General features: G+C 44.8%; 1 protein-coding gene across 2 annotated transcripts in view; it reads right to left on the bottom strand.

The window, feature by feature from the left end:
• Positions 1-17134, bottom strand: part of KCNMA1 (potassium calcium-activated channel subfamily M alpha 1) — a 711162-nt gene that overhangs the window by 188165 nt on the left and 505863 nt on the right. For both annotated transcript variants that reach the window (XM_004426905.3, XM_087431991.1), the window contains exons 10-13: positions 9757-9867; positions 7148-7253; positions 5341-5423; positions 1682-1751 (exon numbers count right to left, since the gene is read on the bottom strand). In XM_004426905.3, the coding sequence (XP_004426962.1) occupies positions 1682-1751; positions 5341-5423; positions 7148-7253; positions 9757-9867 (370 nt within the window). The remainder of the gene's footprint in view (positions 1-1681; positions 1752-5340; positions 5424-7147; positions 7254-9756; positions 9868-17134) is intronic.

Below are 17134 nucleotides of genomic sequence, written 5' to 3'. Positions count from 1 at the left end.
CATTCCGCTTGCTATGATCATGTGAATACTGACAGATGCCATCTGGATCCTAGGTCCGTTGAGCTACTTTGAGTTTGACAAGAATCAGATAGCTGAAATCCTCCTTAATTTCTTGAAGAGGCTGCATCAGCACTCATTGGAAGGAGAAAAAAAGGAACTGCCTTCCCTTTCTGAACATACAACATTAATTTTCCTATTCAATCTAAATGCAGCCAAAAATCCAAACAACAGCTTAAAGCACACCCACACTAAATGAAATTTCAAATCACAAATGAAAGAAGGGGAGTTCGTTGCCTCAGGAGCTGTCACCAGCCACAGCCTTGCTAATACAATCTACCTCCACCTACAGGAGCTGCTGTCAAAAGACTTCTCCAGATTGATGTACGCAAGTTACCAATATCCTCCCTTTATCTCTTTAGCATCCTTGGGTTTTCCAAAGACAGACAGGACAATGTGACCTTGGGTGCCCACCACCAAACCCACTGGCTGAAGCGCAACACGTTCTGCAACAGAACCACCTGCCGAGGGCTGGGCAATGGTTGGCAGTGGGCAGTAGACCCGGGTGGTAGGCCAGTCACCGACAGCAGGCTCCACTCAACAACAGCCTCTGATGGGCCTCCACACAGCAAAATGGGGCAGCTCTTGCCAGCAATTAAGAAATAATGGCACAGCACTGGTGCATTTGGCAGAACAAGGTCTTCTCTGGATCACCTGACTGCCTATTTCGTGAGGAATATGGCCTATAAGATGGGACACACGCTCACTCATAACCCAGCAGGGAGTTATTCTGTTCAGACAGAACACCTGGTTCCAGGTACTGAAAGCCTCCGGTTTCTGAGCCTCATTAAGGGGATAACCGGTTCCATATCAAACAGAGAAAGGTGCCACCTTCCCTCCCCCAAAGCTGTTTTCCTGGGAGTTTAATGATGAGCCTAGTGAAGGAGCATTGCCTATGAATGAGAGACTGGACTCTGGTTTACTGAGAAGTAATCACAAGTCTATATCACAACACAGACTCCAACGTTTGTTTTTTTTCCAGTCCCTCTTGTAAACTGCAACAGTAGGAAAATTCCATTATGTTTAATCTCTGGATAGCCAACTATTTTCCTGCAACCATGCAAATTTTCATCTTGAATTTGAGAATGCCATGTTCCACATTCTCCACTCAGTGCATGTTGCATTCCTCCCAGCTCACCTGGTCAGGGAGAAAAGTCTTATCACTTACTTGGGACACTCTCTATGCCTTGATGCTAAATTCCTGAGGGCGTAAAATGGGACTTCTCCTTCACTCATATCCATGGGAGCTGAGGAGGGCCTGGCAGAGTGTTGACCACATAAGACCAGTTCAGTCAACAAAAACGCCGACTGAAGAAATGAGTGCAGCACGTAAAAATGGAAGTTGTTGGAATGGGATCTAAGAATGCACCAATATTTCTGAACCTAGGGGTTCAACAGATGTTTCCTGAATGAATGATCAGTACATGAAGGAGCTTCCTTCCAGTGACCAACTGTAATTGAGGTGTTTGGACTGAAGAAATGTCCCATGGAGGTTTTTACCACCACCTCTCTTTATCCAGGCGTTTGGATTGCATCGGTGTGTGTGTGCAGCTGTATGGTGAGGGAGAAGAGACTGGACTCACACGTGCATCTTTGAGCCTGGGACAGGCTCTCACCATCCTACCTTGTTGTGATACTGCAGCATCTGAGTGATGATTCTTATCTTCGGATGGTAGTTCTTTATGGAGATTACTCTGAAAAAGAAAGAACCAAAGCTGAGGCAGAGTCTGACTTACAACTGAAATCTGATGAGATTAATTTGATTACATCCAAACGGAGTGAATGTGCGGGCAGCAGCCAGGGCCATCTAGAGGGGTTGCAGGCACTGGGCCAAGTTAAACATGTTTCCACCGCTGTACCCCATGGTAGTGTGAAAAAGAAGTCACAAAATGGCCACAGACTGTGTCCTGGGCGTAAAAGAAGAGAGAGGTCCTGTGGTGCCCTGGCGATGGTATGTGAGCATGTGTGTACTGGGGTCGGGGGGGGTCTGGAGCAGGGGTCACGGGCTTACTGACTATATAGGCATCTAAGTAAAACAAGCTCAATTCATGGGGCCAACAGAGGTTTGCAATCTTACACACCCTAGGGACCAGCCTAGAAACAATTTGCTCTGAGTCCAGTTTTCCAAGTAAACAATTTGAGACAACAATGAGAAATCAAAACAAGCAGCCTGACAAATGATTCTAATTGTCACATACACATGATCACTCCGACAAAAACGATTTCTAAGCAGGGCTCTTAGGCTGGGATCAATGACTCAGCCTTCAATAGCTAACAGCATCTAAATGATGACTTGAACGCTGCTTAGAGATAAGTGCCAAGGCCTTGTGGAGGTCATGATTGAGTCGAAAATTGCCCCCAAACTGCCCTCAGTCCCTACTCAGGGTTAATCACTGCCTGCCCCCACCCTAATCCTCACTTCTGCTCCCCATGACAATCACTGTGCTAAACGGGGAGGGGCAGGGAGCAGCAGAATAGAAACACCTGGATTCCAGTCTGAGCTAGTGTACTAAGGAACTGGGTGACCTTCAGGAAATCCCTGGCCTCTCTGTGACTGTTTCCTCATCTGCACATTGGGGGCAACAGGACCTGCTTTATTTATTTCACAGGCTTGGAATGAGCAGCAAATGAAAGACCAGATGTGAAAATGCTTTGAAATCATTAAAAGCTCTCTCCACGTGTAAGTTATGGTTTTTGTCATTACCGACTCTGTCAGAGGTGACATTGTACATTTCCTTCTGTGACAAGGAAGGCTAAAGAAAGGAATTCCACAGAAAGGAATCCTAAGCCTAATCAGAAATGCAAGTGCATTTGTTATGACCACCCCTACAAACTTCCCACCAAGACACACTCTATGCTTCGCCCCATTTTGTGCAAAGATGGAGAGAAGGCAGCCAGGGAACAGCTTTGTCTGAAAAGCTACAACTTGTGAATTTAGGAAATGGATCATGCATCAGCCTCTCCCTGCACAAATTCATCCTGGGCTTTTGCACTTGAAGGATTTCATTTTATTTTTGAAAAAGTGTTGTATTGGCCCATGCTTATAACTCAAGGACTTTGAGCCTCTGTCAGCCCTCTGAATTCAGTTCACAGCATCAGCCAGTTTTCTGTATTAGTTCATTTCAAATGGATTTTTGACATTTTAATTTCAAAAGGGGCAGATTGGTCTCATTAAACTAAGGAGAAAGGAGGATTATACAAATAAGGGAAAGACAGAGCCCATTTTTAACCCTGAACTTTCCATTTCCTTTTGCTGCCTGTACCTCAGTTCCCATTCTGGTTAATGGATGGTTTAATTACATTTCTGACACCACCTTTGCTCAGTCATTTTTATGCCTTGGCATCACGCCAGTCACCCTGATAACCTATATGTCTTCATATTAACCCCAGCGCAGTCAGGGCTTAAATAAAATATTGCGTTTAAGAGAAATGCCCATTTCAAAGCCATTATTCATTTCAGTTACTCACTTTTAGAAAATAAAGCAGTGCTAGCCCCAAACTTCTATGTGGGATCAAAACGTTAAACTTTTTCCTCCCTTGGTTTTTTGCTTGAAAATTTGAAGATACTGAAGCCTAGTTCCTTAAAGGCTACATTTTTATCATTTCAAATGACACAAAAATGTGGTGAAGGATGGAAATCCCAGTTCAAGGAAAGGGCCAACCGATGCACCCTAAGCAGAGGCTGTTGTAGTCACTTTCCAGCTGTGACTAGTGAGAGGATGGACCCAGGTATGGAAGCATGTCCCCATGCCACCATGTCCCTGCAGACTGGCAAGCCCAATGCTTACAAGAGTTCATGCATCAACTTCCTTAAAATGAGCGCACTAAGCATATTGCCAAAGAAAAGCGAGTAGAAAGAGAACATTGTGCCAGATGTCGCTTGCCAGACACAAGGACCAGATGCTGAGGGGAAGTCTTGCTCATCTGAGACATGCCAGAGGAATTCCCCCACCTCACTGATGGGAAAGCTCATGTCACTTGAGGCCACTGATTAAAAGCAAAGAAAGGGAGATGCGAGCATTGTGATGATGTAAAGGCAACCTCTCAACCTTCCACCTCAGGTAAATTCCCAGGACACAGTAAACCAAGCTGCAGGGAGAGGGGAATCTTTGTCTAGACCAAAAGGAGGGCTGTTCACAATTAGGCAAGAGTTCCTGGGAATACAGTGGGAGTGAAATGCTTTCTCTTAGTTCATCTTTTCTCCAGAAGGTTCTCTTTATTATTCCCTCCCAGCTCTCTTAACCATTCTGCAATTTATGCCGGAGGAGAAGAGAATCCAAAAGGGCTTTAACTGTCTGGAGCAAAATATCTTAACTTTTTAGTAATTTCATAGTCACAAGACGTCTGGCCTATGGAAAGAACAGAAATGGCACGAGTTTCTTCTGAAATGAGAAGCAATAGGAGTTGGGCAGAGAATGGCTGTAGGTGGGCCAGCCCACTTGCAGGAAAGGCATCGGGCAGTGTTTTCCAAAGAGTGCCCCTCCTTGCCCCAGGAGATGTTCTGTAGAAAGGGGAGGGGGGTTGCTTGTAGCCAAATGGGTTGGATAAATTCTCTGTAGAATATTATCGTAGAAATTCCTGTCAGTTTTAAAAGCACTGAGAATGCTTTCAGTGAAGAAAACGATTTCATCTTGGGGAACTATTTCATAATTGGTCAACAAACTCCTCTTTGTGGGGAATATTCATCAATGTGCTCTAGACACACTTGCAAAGCTCTAACGTGGGGCTCCTCAACCTTGGCACTAGTGACATTTGGGGCCAGATAATTCTCTGCTATGAGGGGCTCTCCTGTACATGCAGGGTGCTGAGCAGCATCCCTGGCCTCCCCCCACCAGACATGAGCAGCACTATCCCCTAGTTACGACAACCAAGAACGTCTCCAGATATTTCAAAATGTCCCCTGGGGGACAAAACTGCCCACAGTTAAGATATCTCAGGCCCACTCCCCCTTAGGGAACACGGTACCTTACTTCAGGCCTGTACTCACCTAAATCTGTCTCTCCTTTTCTAGTCCTGTCTGAAGTATCTCAAACCCAAGACCAGTGGTAAGCCCCAGTGCTCTCATCTGCTGAGGATGAGCTTTCTGTTGATGATGACTTGTGTCCTTGCCCCACGGCTGCCATAGCCTCAGTTTCCCCTGGACCTGTGCTTTTGACAAGTTGTGGGGTGGCTTATGGGGGAAAGAAGGTCCCACAGAGATGGTGCTCTGCAGAGGACCCAAAAGGGCAGCAAATGGGCTGCAGAGCGCCAAGCCCAGAGCCTTCCCAGCCTCCCCACAGTTACCTCATGATGTTGGAGGCATCTTCTGCATCGGGGTCAGCGCAGTACTTATTGGCAAGGATTAGGCACGCATCTGCTGACTCTATCTAAGACACCAAAAGGAAAATCACAGAACACAAACATATAAATAGCCATGCTTGGTCGCAGTCTCTCTCTGTTGACACCTCTTGGGGAACCTGGTGCTTTGCAAGGAAAGAAAAAATAATCCTGAGAGATTATAGTTTTTGTCAAAAGTGTAGGTTGCAAGCTCTTGTTATGGTATAAACATTTCATCTTGTGGCTGCTGGAGGGTACAACATGTACCTTGGTAATTATACTTTTCATTTTGCACAGTCTCTTACTTGTAAGCTTTCCAGATTTCTTTAATAACAATTAATTAAGCCTTTCAGTCCCCTCCTCGCCTCCTTTCCCCACTGTCTACCATCATCCTAATTTTTCCAGCCGGGAAATGGAGTTAGGTGGGCTAACCCCCTTCTCTCATGTTACCAAGTTAACTGCGTAGTTGAGGATTCAGAAATTTAGACTCCAAAGTCCTTCATCTAACCTTTTTCACATCTTCATTAACTACAGAAATGAGAACCCTAAATCAGATAAAAGCCCAGGGCTGTTTAGTACTCAATTAGCATTCAGATATTCAAAAGACAACAAATCTATGTGTATGAAATGATGTGTTACAGATGAGCTCAAAATACAACCTCCTGACTTATCTAAACACGAAACAAAAAAAATTTACTCCTTTGAGGGGATCATGAGTTGTGCTAATAATTGCTTGCATCTAAATTAGGTCCATAAACAGTAAGTATTTTCTCCAAGTTCTCATAAGATTTCACATTAGCCATAACTTGGATCATGTCTGGATAATATTAAGATTAACTGGACTCTACAAGCGTCAGAATTCTCATGCTGGCTCAGGCCTGCAATCTGTCCTACTTGGTATGTTGTACTTAATAGGCCATCCCTGCACTTGGTGGGAGGGCATGGTTTTCTCCATGGTATGTCACAAATTGTCTCCAGTTTTCTTTAATAATCCAAAGAATTTACCCAAATCCTCTTGACTTACTCGTGTTTGCCAATTACATCATTTACTGAATTCTGCAGTGACCACAGTTAGCATTTAGATGTCAGTGGATTCACAACATTAATTTACACTCACTCGCATGCAAATATTGGACGTGCTTACAAAACCTACATGAAATGAGTAAAGTAGCAAATGCCCTTTCCCTTATAAGCCTCTGGTATGCTTTATAAGAAGATTCTAACTTAGCAGGTTCTAGAAAGAAAGATTAGCCCATTATCAAGTGATATCAGATACCTGCCTGTTTAGTTTCACACCTTTAGTCTTTGGTGGGGGTAAAAAAAGAAGCTCAAAATGTTTTACGGCTTGGTAAAATGTTATTTTACACTTTATCCCTAATTCTCCTTTCTGATGCAAATAATCGATTTCAGAGCTACGTTGAATCCAACTTAAGTATTCAAGATGGGATTACTTGATTATTATGCTGTATATGAGACTACTGAGTCCATACAAGTGGTCTCCTTCCTTTAGCAACACTGATATTGAGGGCACTAGCAAAATAAGTTTCATGTTGTAACTAGTCCAAGTGTGGAATGCTTACAGGTGTTAGCATGTGCCAGCAGAACGAGGTCCTGGGACCAGTGGAAGGGTGATGTCAAGGCTGGTGGTATGTGACTTAACTCATTAGGGGTTTGGAAGTGACTCTTGGCCATCCTGGGAGGCATGTCCCCTCATCACAGATTCAGACCCCCCTCTCAGATGGAGGAAAAGCAAAAGTCACCTCTTCTTTCTTACCTTGACTCTGGCAAGATCATGTGGATTGAGGACTGAACCCTGATAAAATTCCACCTGAGTAAAATGTCGTTTAAACAGAGCTTCAAGCTCCAGGTTAGGAGAAATGCTGTGCAGGGAGAGAAGAAACAGCCATTAACATAACAGACTCAAGCATTTCAGCCTCCATGGCCTCCCTTCTCTTGGATTTCCACAGAGGGAGAGCTGGTAAAAGGCTGTCACCTTCAAAGTAGCCCCTTTTCTTGCCATAAATAAAAGCTCACACTCAAGAGAAGTAAAACCCTAGCCCAACAGAAAACCCAAATCATCACCAAGGTCAAATAAAGAGAGTCTGAGGTCTCTGGGGAGAAATGTCTTCAACTTCATTATGAACGGAACCCCTAATTTACGAATAGAGAAACTGAGGCCATGACATCAAGATTAGCCAAAGGGCCCCCTGGCAGAGCCTCCTGCCATTCCCTCCATCAACAGCCTCTTCCCTGCTTCTCCACCTCATGGACTTCTCATCCCCCAGGGCCTGGATCAAAAAATGTCACCCCTGAGCGGCCACACAGAGTTAATTTACTCTCAGCACTGCTCTTGATTCACACATGTGCACCCCCACTGGAGGACAAAGATTAAAACACTGATTGACCTATATATTCATTTATTAATCCTGCAGAAATGGAAAATACCTACTCTCTATAAGGTACACTGCTAGGACCTGGGAGATATTTAGTTAGAATCTACTAGGTGACAGGTACTATGCTAATCAACACCTGCCTAACATTTGTTAAGTACTTAGTAATAATAATAATTGTTTTTGAGCATTTACTATGTGGTGGACACCACTCTAAGCACTTGACAAGTATTAACTCATTTAAACCTCAAAACAACCCTAGAATAAGGTAGTTATCAATCCAAAGCTTCGAGAGCTTAATTAACTGGGCCATCTACCACAATGCTGACACTGATAGATACAGGGGACACGAAAATGAATCCAAGCAATTGAAGCACTAGCAGCCAGCTTGTTGATCCAGACTAAAGCAGTGGGTGAGAGCAAAGCAGCTGCCTGTGCAAATCCAACCAGTCTTCCAGATCCATTACAAGCTGGGCCTCTCTCGGGCAGCCTGCCCCGGTAATGCAAGAAGTGGTGGTCTCTCCCTGAAAAAGATGCCCTGTGCGATTCTGCCACTTGATTAACTGGACTTCAGTCAGTTAATAAAGGATTGATGTTGTGTTCTAATATTGGCACATGTGCTCATCTTGAAATGTCCAACCACTATGAGGGCAGAACCCATACACTATACTCTTGAACTTCTAAAACGCTCAGGAAAGGACGGGCCCCACGGCTGGTAATCAGTGGCTAATAAGCACTGTTGGATCTGTGGGTTCTGCTCCTGTGCCTTTGGCCAGGCCAGTCTTTTCAAACTTGGAGAAGTCAGTGCTGAGAAGAAAAATGTTGGTGCTCAAACATGGTGGCCAGCTTGATATTCTGTGAACAAATGCCAAAAGGAAGGAGATGTACAGAATGGAGCTTGTAGGGAAGTCAACCTCAGTGGGCTCTCAGAGCAGGATTGAGTCCTGGGCAGTCAACCCCATATGGAACCAACACCAACACATGAGCTTTGTTCTCTGGCAACTTGGGGCTAGGGCTGGCCCCATGATGGCCCCATCTCCATAAAAGAAGACGACGGTGCCACCCTGTCAACATGGCTGAGCCCCCCAACTCTCCATCCCTGTGGCACACTACCTTTTACCTAAAAGGGGACCAGGCAAAGCTTAAAATCTCAACAACATTGAGTGGATGGGAGATACCTCGCTTTCCTCACCCGTAAAATAAACATGATAAGAGCTACCTCGTAAGTTGATAATACGGCCTCATATATTTTCTTACACATAATAGCTAACATTCATTGAGCACTTACTCTGTGCCTGATTCTGTTCTTCATCTTTTACCTGGATTACTTCTTTTCATCTCACAACAGCCCAAGGAGGTAGATAGAAACGATTATGATCTCCCTACCTCACGGATGTGGAAACTGAGGCCCAGGGAAGTTAAGTAACTTGTTCAGCAAGTAATTGGTTGAGTCAGGATTCGGACGGAGGACTCTGAGTCCAGAACATGTACCCTCTACAGATTAAAGGAGAGACTGTGTGCTTGGTGTCTAGCACAGCGTCCCACACTGAAGGGTTCTATGAATGGCAGTTCTTGTTATTATTACCTTATACCCTGCTTCCTCTCGTGTTTGGGTCTTGCTTGGTCACTGTGTCACTCCTGCACTCGTAAAGCATCCACACCATAGAGCTAGTCATTCTACATCAGACATTGTGGACACACCTGGATCACACAGATCCAGACAGCTGAGGGGACAGTAATGATGTGTTTGACCCATAATGAACTCCACTGTTATTTGCCAGAATTGCCTCCACAGAGGCAGGTGTTGCTCTCATCACTGAACTAATGTGTTGCTTCCCTTTCCATTGGTCCCATGTCGTCCTCTCCAATGAGGCCAGCAGGGATGGTGCTGATTCAACTCTGCCCCATCCCCTAACAGCGCCCTCTAATCACCACTCCTACAGACACTCAGGGAGGCCCCTTGGGGTGCCTGGTTGGGTGGAGGGCCTCTTACTTGTGAAGAAAGACGATCTCCACGTTGACATCATCCCGGTCCTTGTGCAGAAAGTCCTTCAGGAAATTGGAAACACTCTCCAGAGTGATGTGTCCACAAACCACAATGTGCCTGAATGGGAGAGGCCAGTTAGAGGAGGCCGACCCAGTGACGACCTGGCACCCACCCCCAGCAAGACAGAGGAAGTGCACAGCTGCAGGGAAGCATTCATCTCCCCCCAGGCCTCAATAAAAGCCCAGCTCCCATCCCTAGAGGGCTGTGAGGCAAAGCTGCAGTGCTGGCAGGTGCTCAGAGACTCCTCGACAGAAAAGGCATATGGCTTCTCACCTGATGCTGCACAAAACCCTATTAAAAGCCCAACCGTTTGGCCAAGTGGTTTTATGCATTTAACAATAAGTGACATTATGCTTGCGCTTAAATGCTGCATTATCAAGTCCCTTGCAGATTCATATCTCTCCCTTTCTGCCCACAAAGCGTCCTCCCGGGAGATTTACCGAACGAGTCTTGGTTTATGACATAGAGCTTATCAGGTAATGAGATAACAAATCTTGCTGAAACGATGATTTTGTGTGTAAGAAAGCGGACTTTTATCAGGGTGGCTAATGTGCAGCTTGACACGTTATGGGCTCGGCTGGCCATAAGCAGTAAAAAGGAAATTTTGCATTTTTCCGCCATAACTCCTCCGACAATGGGGGCATGTAACACTTTACAGTAAGTGAGCATTACTCAGGGCTAAATGAAAATGGGACGCCTATGGAATGGGAGATCGTGCTACAGGCTGTTCATCCCCAGACAGCTGATTCCTTAGGGTGTCTGGGAGTTCCACAAGAGCCAAAGGAATTCATCTCAAGATGGGGAGAAGCTAGGAAGGGATGAGGCTGAAATTGTTTGCCTTGTTCTAGGGTAGTTTGGACTTCTGTTTCTGGAGATGACGCTCCCCCTGAGGCGATGAGCCATTCTTCTAGAACTGCTGGAACAACAGTCCACCCAACATCGTTGGGCTCCTGGACCAATTTGACTTTGACACTAGGCTGTACTGTGACCACATATGTTCGCTGCATGATGCTCGATCGGGACTAAGCACTTTGGTGCAAGAGCCTCATGACCAAAAGCCGGGGACTGACCTTGGAAACAAAACTCACTGGCTTCTAGTAAAGAGGCTGTAGCAAGGGGTTCAGCCCAGGTCCCTGCGCCCCTCAGGCTGATAGTGACACACGCTGAATCCCTGGTTGGGCAGGTGGCGAACATGAAGCACAATAATTTCATGGGAAAAATTTAGAATGGCCAAGTCCCTTGCACTTCATAATTGCTCTGTGTACATTCCAATAAAACAGAAAGCTCATTGGCTGGAGGCGACTCATAATAGGAGGCAGTGATGATCGCTTATGCAACGTTCCATTAGATGCCATTACAAGAGCCTGCCCTTTCATTGTAATTTGGTGCTTGACTAAGTATGTGAGAATAATGCAGTAAACTCATTGGCGAAAGGATAATGATGCAGAACAAAGAGTAAATCAATAATATGCACAATGCAGTTAATAATATCACCATTATGGACTGTTATTGTTACGGTGCTGCCTTAGCGATCGGGCAAGCGGAGGCCATCACAGGGAAGGAAGAATGTCAATGGCCTACCTCAGAAGAGACGTTTTAACATGATCACTTTGCTCTCTAGCCAGTTCCAGCTAGGTTGAGCGAGATCCCTTGGTCACCCACTCAAATGTTATGCCCAAAACCCATATGACTAAATTCCTTCTGAAACACACAGTATGTCAGCATACACGATGGTAATTAACATTTGGATTATACACATTTTTATCATGTCATAACTTAAAATGTTTCTTGTGGCACATGTGCATTTATATGGACAAAACAGGCTGCAAATGAATTTGCATGTTCTGAATAAGATTTCTGATTCTGAATTTGCCAAGTGTGTTCAGAAAGTGACCAAGAAACAGGATCTCCCTCCCGATTTGACCTCTCCACAAACGACAGTGTGCTGGGGGCAATTCTAACACTTTCTGCCCACAAACTTCCATGATTGAGAGTAAAGCCAGCATGAACCCAACATATGGGCCCCTCCACAGGACAGATGTGTGGTCGGGGCTCTTCCCGTCACCTGTATGTGAAAGTAAGCCAGATTTGGTTCTGTGCTCTGCCACCAAGGATGTGTGTAATCCTGGGGAAGTGACTTATCCCCATTCAATAGATGAAGGAGCTGAGAGGTTAATACCACCAGCCAGCCTCCTGCATCAGGCATTGCAAAGCTCAAAATTCTATACCAGCATAAGCCTGGTTATTATTCAAGCTGGACTCAAATCAATGATAGGTCCGGGGAAATGCCTGAACATCCATCCTTCCTATCCTGTACGCAAAGAACTGAATGAACATCTGCCAGCATTCCCTCTTCCTCTTCTGAGATCATTCATCTCTAGGACAGATGTGTGAGAAGTGAAAGGGAAGGAGATGAGTTCACCCTCCCACCCTTGAATCAAAGGCTCAGCCAGCTGATTTATTCAGCCTTAGAAAGAGTCAGGGTTCTCTTAGTTGAAAATGTGCTGGGTACATATAAAATATATTCCAATGCAATCAATATTATCCCTAAGCCTTTAATTAGCTTTCACTTCTCTTAAGAAGTAGACAAATGCTGGCAGGAGAGAGGAGAAAAAAAAGATTGACTTTTCTCATTTGGTGCTAGCTGTCCAATACCATTCCAGACAATTGAAAATATATATCTTTTAGCTACAGCATGATTTCTGGGGTGGAAAGCAGTCTTTATCAAAAAGGGAGAAAAAAAATCTTCCTTCAACATAATTGGTATTTTTGCTCAGAAAAAGCAGGATTGATTGAAAGCAGATTGCCTTTTTGCCCCAGGAGAGTTATTAGGTACATTATCATGGCACCCTTGGAGAACCCATATTGTTCCAATCTGTCCTATATCTGATTCGAAGATTTACGGCTTCCCACTTTTGTGCCAATAATCATTTCCCTCCATTTTGTTTTCCATACAGTGCAAGGTAGCAAGTAGCCCACATATTGAAGATGTTTGAATGCAGTTAGAATTGATGGATAGGGAGAAGCCGCCTCTCTAACTCAGCATCTGCATTCGGAAGATCTGCTCCCACCAGCCCATGTCTGACAGAGTGCCGAGGGCCGTGCAGAAGTCTGAGGGATGGATGGTGAAAGGGGAAAATTTATTTTCCAGAAATATCCTCAGGACTTTTGAAAGTTCCAGGGGCAGTGGTTTTGGGAAGGATGCTATTGCGGGGAGAAGAGAAGCAGAATTTCTTGTATCCCTAGTGCTTGAAAATATTCTAAGACTGAGAGCATGGCATGTCTTCCTTGGAAGCAGCGTCATGGTTGTTCACGGTGCATGATTTAAAGAATGCCAAAAAGATCCTCATCCAAAATTATCTCTGTCGAGTTCCATGACACCTACAAATCTACTGTGTAAGATTCAAACTTTGATAGTCCCGCGTTAGCTCAGCTCAGACACTAAATAACTAAATAGCATTGGGCAAGGTATCAATTCTGCATTTCACAACTATAAAGTCAGAGTCTCTGAGGGGCTGGAGCTAGTATCTGATTCATGAGGTTATCTTGAGGATTTATTTAAATAGATAATACATGTGAGGGCCTAGTGAAGGGTCTGGCCCATGGTAAGCATTATTAAATGGTAGGATTCATGTGATATCTGTAAATCAGTATGTAACAGACATAAAGTGCTCTGTGACCCCTGGAATCTCACCTAATTCTCAAACAACATTATGTTCCTGCTATCTGCATCTTTTCAGATAACTTCTCTAAACCTCAATTTCCTTAAGTCACATGCCTGACATCCCACAGCAAGTAAAAGTGACTTGCCCAGGATGTGATCCAGGTTGCTGACTCTAATTTTTACTAAGACGAAGGTGATGAAGTAGAGAGAGCAGGGGCTTGAGTATTTCAGCTTCTGCTCCTTAATGACAGGCAGGGCTGGGTCAACAAGAGGTTCTCTTGGACATCCGGTGGATGGGCTGTCGAAGGGATCCTCACTGGGCCAGGAGAGAGGCTTAGCCTGGGGACTGGGGTGGACAGAGATGGACTTCACTTAAAGCATCACAGCATTGCAGTATCACTAGATTCTGACTGCACCTGGTCAGCTGGGCCAGAGGGCTCAAGACAGCAAAGGCTGAGTGACAGCAGAAACTCTAAACCAAGTTTTCAACTTAAGCCACACAATTTGGCAAGCCAAGGGGCTGCAATGTGATGCAAATGTCCATTTTAGATATTATATGCCATATCCAGCTCAGGACTTCCTCACCAGCCCAAGGATCCCGAGGATAACAGAAATCTAAATGATCTATTTACACTGGAGAATAATTAGTAAAGTTAAGCTATGAAGGTAGCTAACACTGTTCCCATCTGTGGCTCTGAATTTGAATTTTTTAGACTACTGGCAGACTTAATGACTGATTTCTAGAAGGCTTGGCCACCTGGTTTGTGAAGATGGCCAATAAACCTAAATCAATAACTGTTTCTGATCTTATGGACCTCTTGGTTTTTAAAGTTTGTCTAGTACTGTCAACAAGTCTTTCTTGAGATAAACCAATGTTAAGGGCTTGGATTAAAAGATCCATCTCAAATGCACAAAGAAGCATCTTAAATGCCAAAATAGTAGCAGATGGCATTTTGTGGAAATGCATAACTCATCTAGTGTAAGCAAGCATGCCTGGTTTGGGGTAAGGGCTCCATAAACATGGGCTGGATTGAATTAGGGGTAGGTAACACTAGTGGGTCATGGAGCAAGCATAGCATCAAGTGGCTAAGTGTGACTTAATCAGAGCAAGAATAATGCTTAACTACTATGAACTCTATCAGGGCTCACCAGAAAACTGCCAATTGCTTATTTCATGGATGCATCTTCACTAAATATATATTGATGTACCTCTCCCATTATTAACCATCTCTACTTCCAAAATGAAATCCTGCACATCCTCCTCAATCACTCTACTCCCTTCTTGGAGATGGACCAGGAAAGCTGGAATGCCCTGGTTGAGTGGGAACCTCAGTTTTAGAGCTCAATCTCACTGGTGCCTTTCAGAATGGACAACTCAGGAGAAGTGACTTACGGCAGGAAGCATAAGAGGAGGACAGAGAGGAGGCCGCCAGATAAAGCTTTTCAAGACTCCAGGGAATGAGGCATCCACAGATCCACTGAGGTTGGGTTTAGCTCAATGAGAACTAAAATCTACACACTTTTAAAATACTCAGGTAGTGTTTCTTAGAGCCAGTAGCCTTTGAAAAAGGGAGCTGTGACAGTGATATGCTCCCTTCCGGGTTCTCACATTTATCAGAATGTCCCTTCCGTGTTCTCACATTTATCAGAATGACCCTTGGCGAATGTTTAGTCTAGTGCCTGCATTATTCTGATGTGGAAACTGAGGTCCAGAGACTCAGTGCAAGGTGAATGCCAGAGCGAGGGCAGACCTGCCCCTGCAATGTGATGCCTTCTAAATAGAGGCAGCAGCGGGTTCCGCTGAAAGGAGCCTGGGCTGGGAGTCAGGAGACTCGGGGGCCAGTCCTGTGTGACCTGGGGCTCCAGTCCCATGTGACTTGGGGGTCTAGTCCTGTGTGACCTGGGGCTAGGCACTATAAAATGAAGAGGCCCAGACTGACTGGGCTGCACCCACAGACACTGATGAATCCTCCCACATGGTTCCAGTTCTCTGCCCTCACATTAGCTCACGCCTTCATCCTACCTTGTCTAGACGTCTGCAATAGCCTCCTAACTCAGTTCCCTGTTTACTCTTCCCACAACTGGCACCCCTCCGAAAAGCTAAAGAGTGAAGACTGAGCAAATCCAACTGCATCAGGTCCCACAAGGGCAGGCGGGCCTTAGCTCTCTCTTTAGCAGAGCCTCATTCTAGGAAGACAATGTAAAATGCACAGCTCCACGCTGTTTATTTTTAAAGATACTATATCCATTTCTACTGGAACAAATATAAAGAACTTAAGAAACCCATAGCTATCCTGTCACAATAAATCATACAGAGTAAATTGAAAATCCTATACAGCTTTCCCTGAATACATTGTGCTCACTTTGTCAAAGAGGTAGATGAAATGTGGCATATATTGATCTAGATGTCTCTGTAAAACTGTAATATTTATATCAGATACATATGCTAGAATCTCTTCTGTCTTTCTGCTGAGCCTTCTAATCATGCTTTCCTCATCCCACCTCCTCCCCAATGACTCCCACCATTGGTAGCCACTGACTAGACGGGAATGAATTTTAAGAAGGATTTGTCAAGGGAATTTAGCAGTGTTTTATCATATAGAAAGCAGTGGGGGAGGCAGGAGACCCACCACCCAAATCACACAGTGATCAGTACTCAAAGTACCACCCCAGAGGAGGAAGACTAATCCAGCTCAGGCCTTCCCATTTCCTCCTGTACTGAGAGCCTGTCCCAAAGGACTTCCACATTGGGGAGGTCATCTTCAGCAAACAAAGGCAAATCCAGGCTGTTTGGGCCCCGTCCTTCCACCGCACCCTGAGGCATAGCTCAGGACCCTGGAACTTGCTGGGCTTTTAAAAACTATCTGTTGAGCACTAGACTGGTTGGTGAAGCGTGCTTAGCTTGGACACCCTATACCATGGTTAGTGGAGAAGAAATTTAACAGTTAACAGCAAGCCTGTCTGATCATTGGCTGATTCTGCCACCTTGGATATACTACCATATTTTAAGTTTATGGGAGAACAGTACACATGAGGATGACAAAAATAAAAATAAAACAATTGCAAGCACATATGGTGCCTACAATCCCAAACCCCGGCTTTAACCATTTCCTGCTAAAACAAATGAAAACACAAAAGCAAGCAAACAAAAAAAAGTCCAAGGAGGTTGGAGATAAGACAATTTCTTACCCAGGGTAATATCTAGTACTTTGCTATCACAATGGAAGGAAATGCCTTCTCCCTCCTAGTGAGGAAGAGAGCAAAGTAACCATCTTACCCAGCTGTCAATAGAGCTGTTCGGTGGGAGACAGGCTGTTTTGCCCTTTCCCTAAATGGAGACAGAAGGCTGAGCAAATAGACCCCAAGAGTGCAGCAAAGGCACCTCTGTATGACAGAGCCCCAAGGTCAGAGGAGAGACTACTGGGCCACCCCAACAGAGAATACTGGGATGTCCTGACCAGACCAGAACTTTCTGCACGAAGCGGGTACATCTTATCATATGCAAACAGTCAGGATCTAAACCACCCCAGAGGGATGTGTGTCTGCACCTCCACCATCCCAAATCACAATTACATCTCCATAATTAGACCACGCCCATGAGGAATGATCACTCATCTTTTGCAGCTTCTTGCCTAAAAGGAGTCCCAGGCCAAGTCTTAA

This window comes from Ceratotherium simum, chromosome 6 (genome assembly GCF_057802395.1).
Source record: "Ceratotherium simum simum isolate JZ-2026a chromosome 6, ASM5780239v1, whole genome shotgun sequence".
NCBI classification, from domain to species: domain Eukaryota; kingdom Metazoa; phylum Chordata; class Mammalia; order Perissodactyla; family Rhinocerotidae; genus Ceratotherium; species Ceratotherium simum.
Note: the sequence above shows the minus strand (reverse complement) of the source record. Positions and strands in the feature narration are given on the sequence as shown.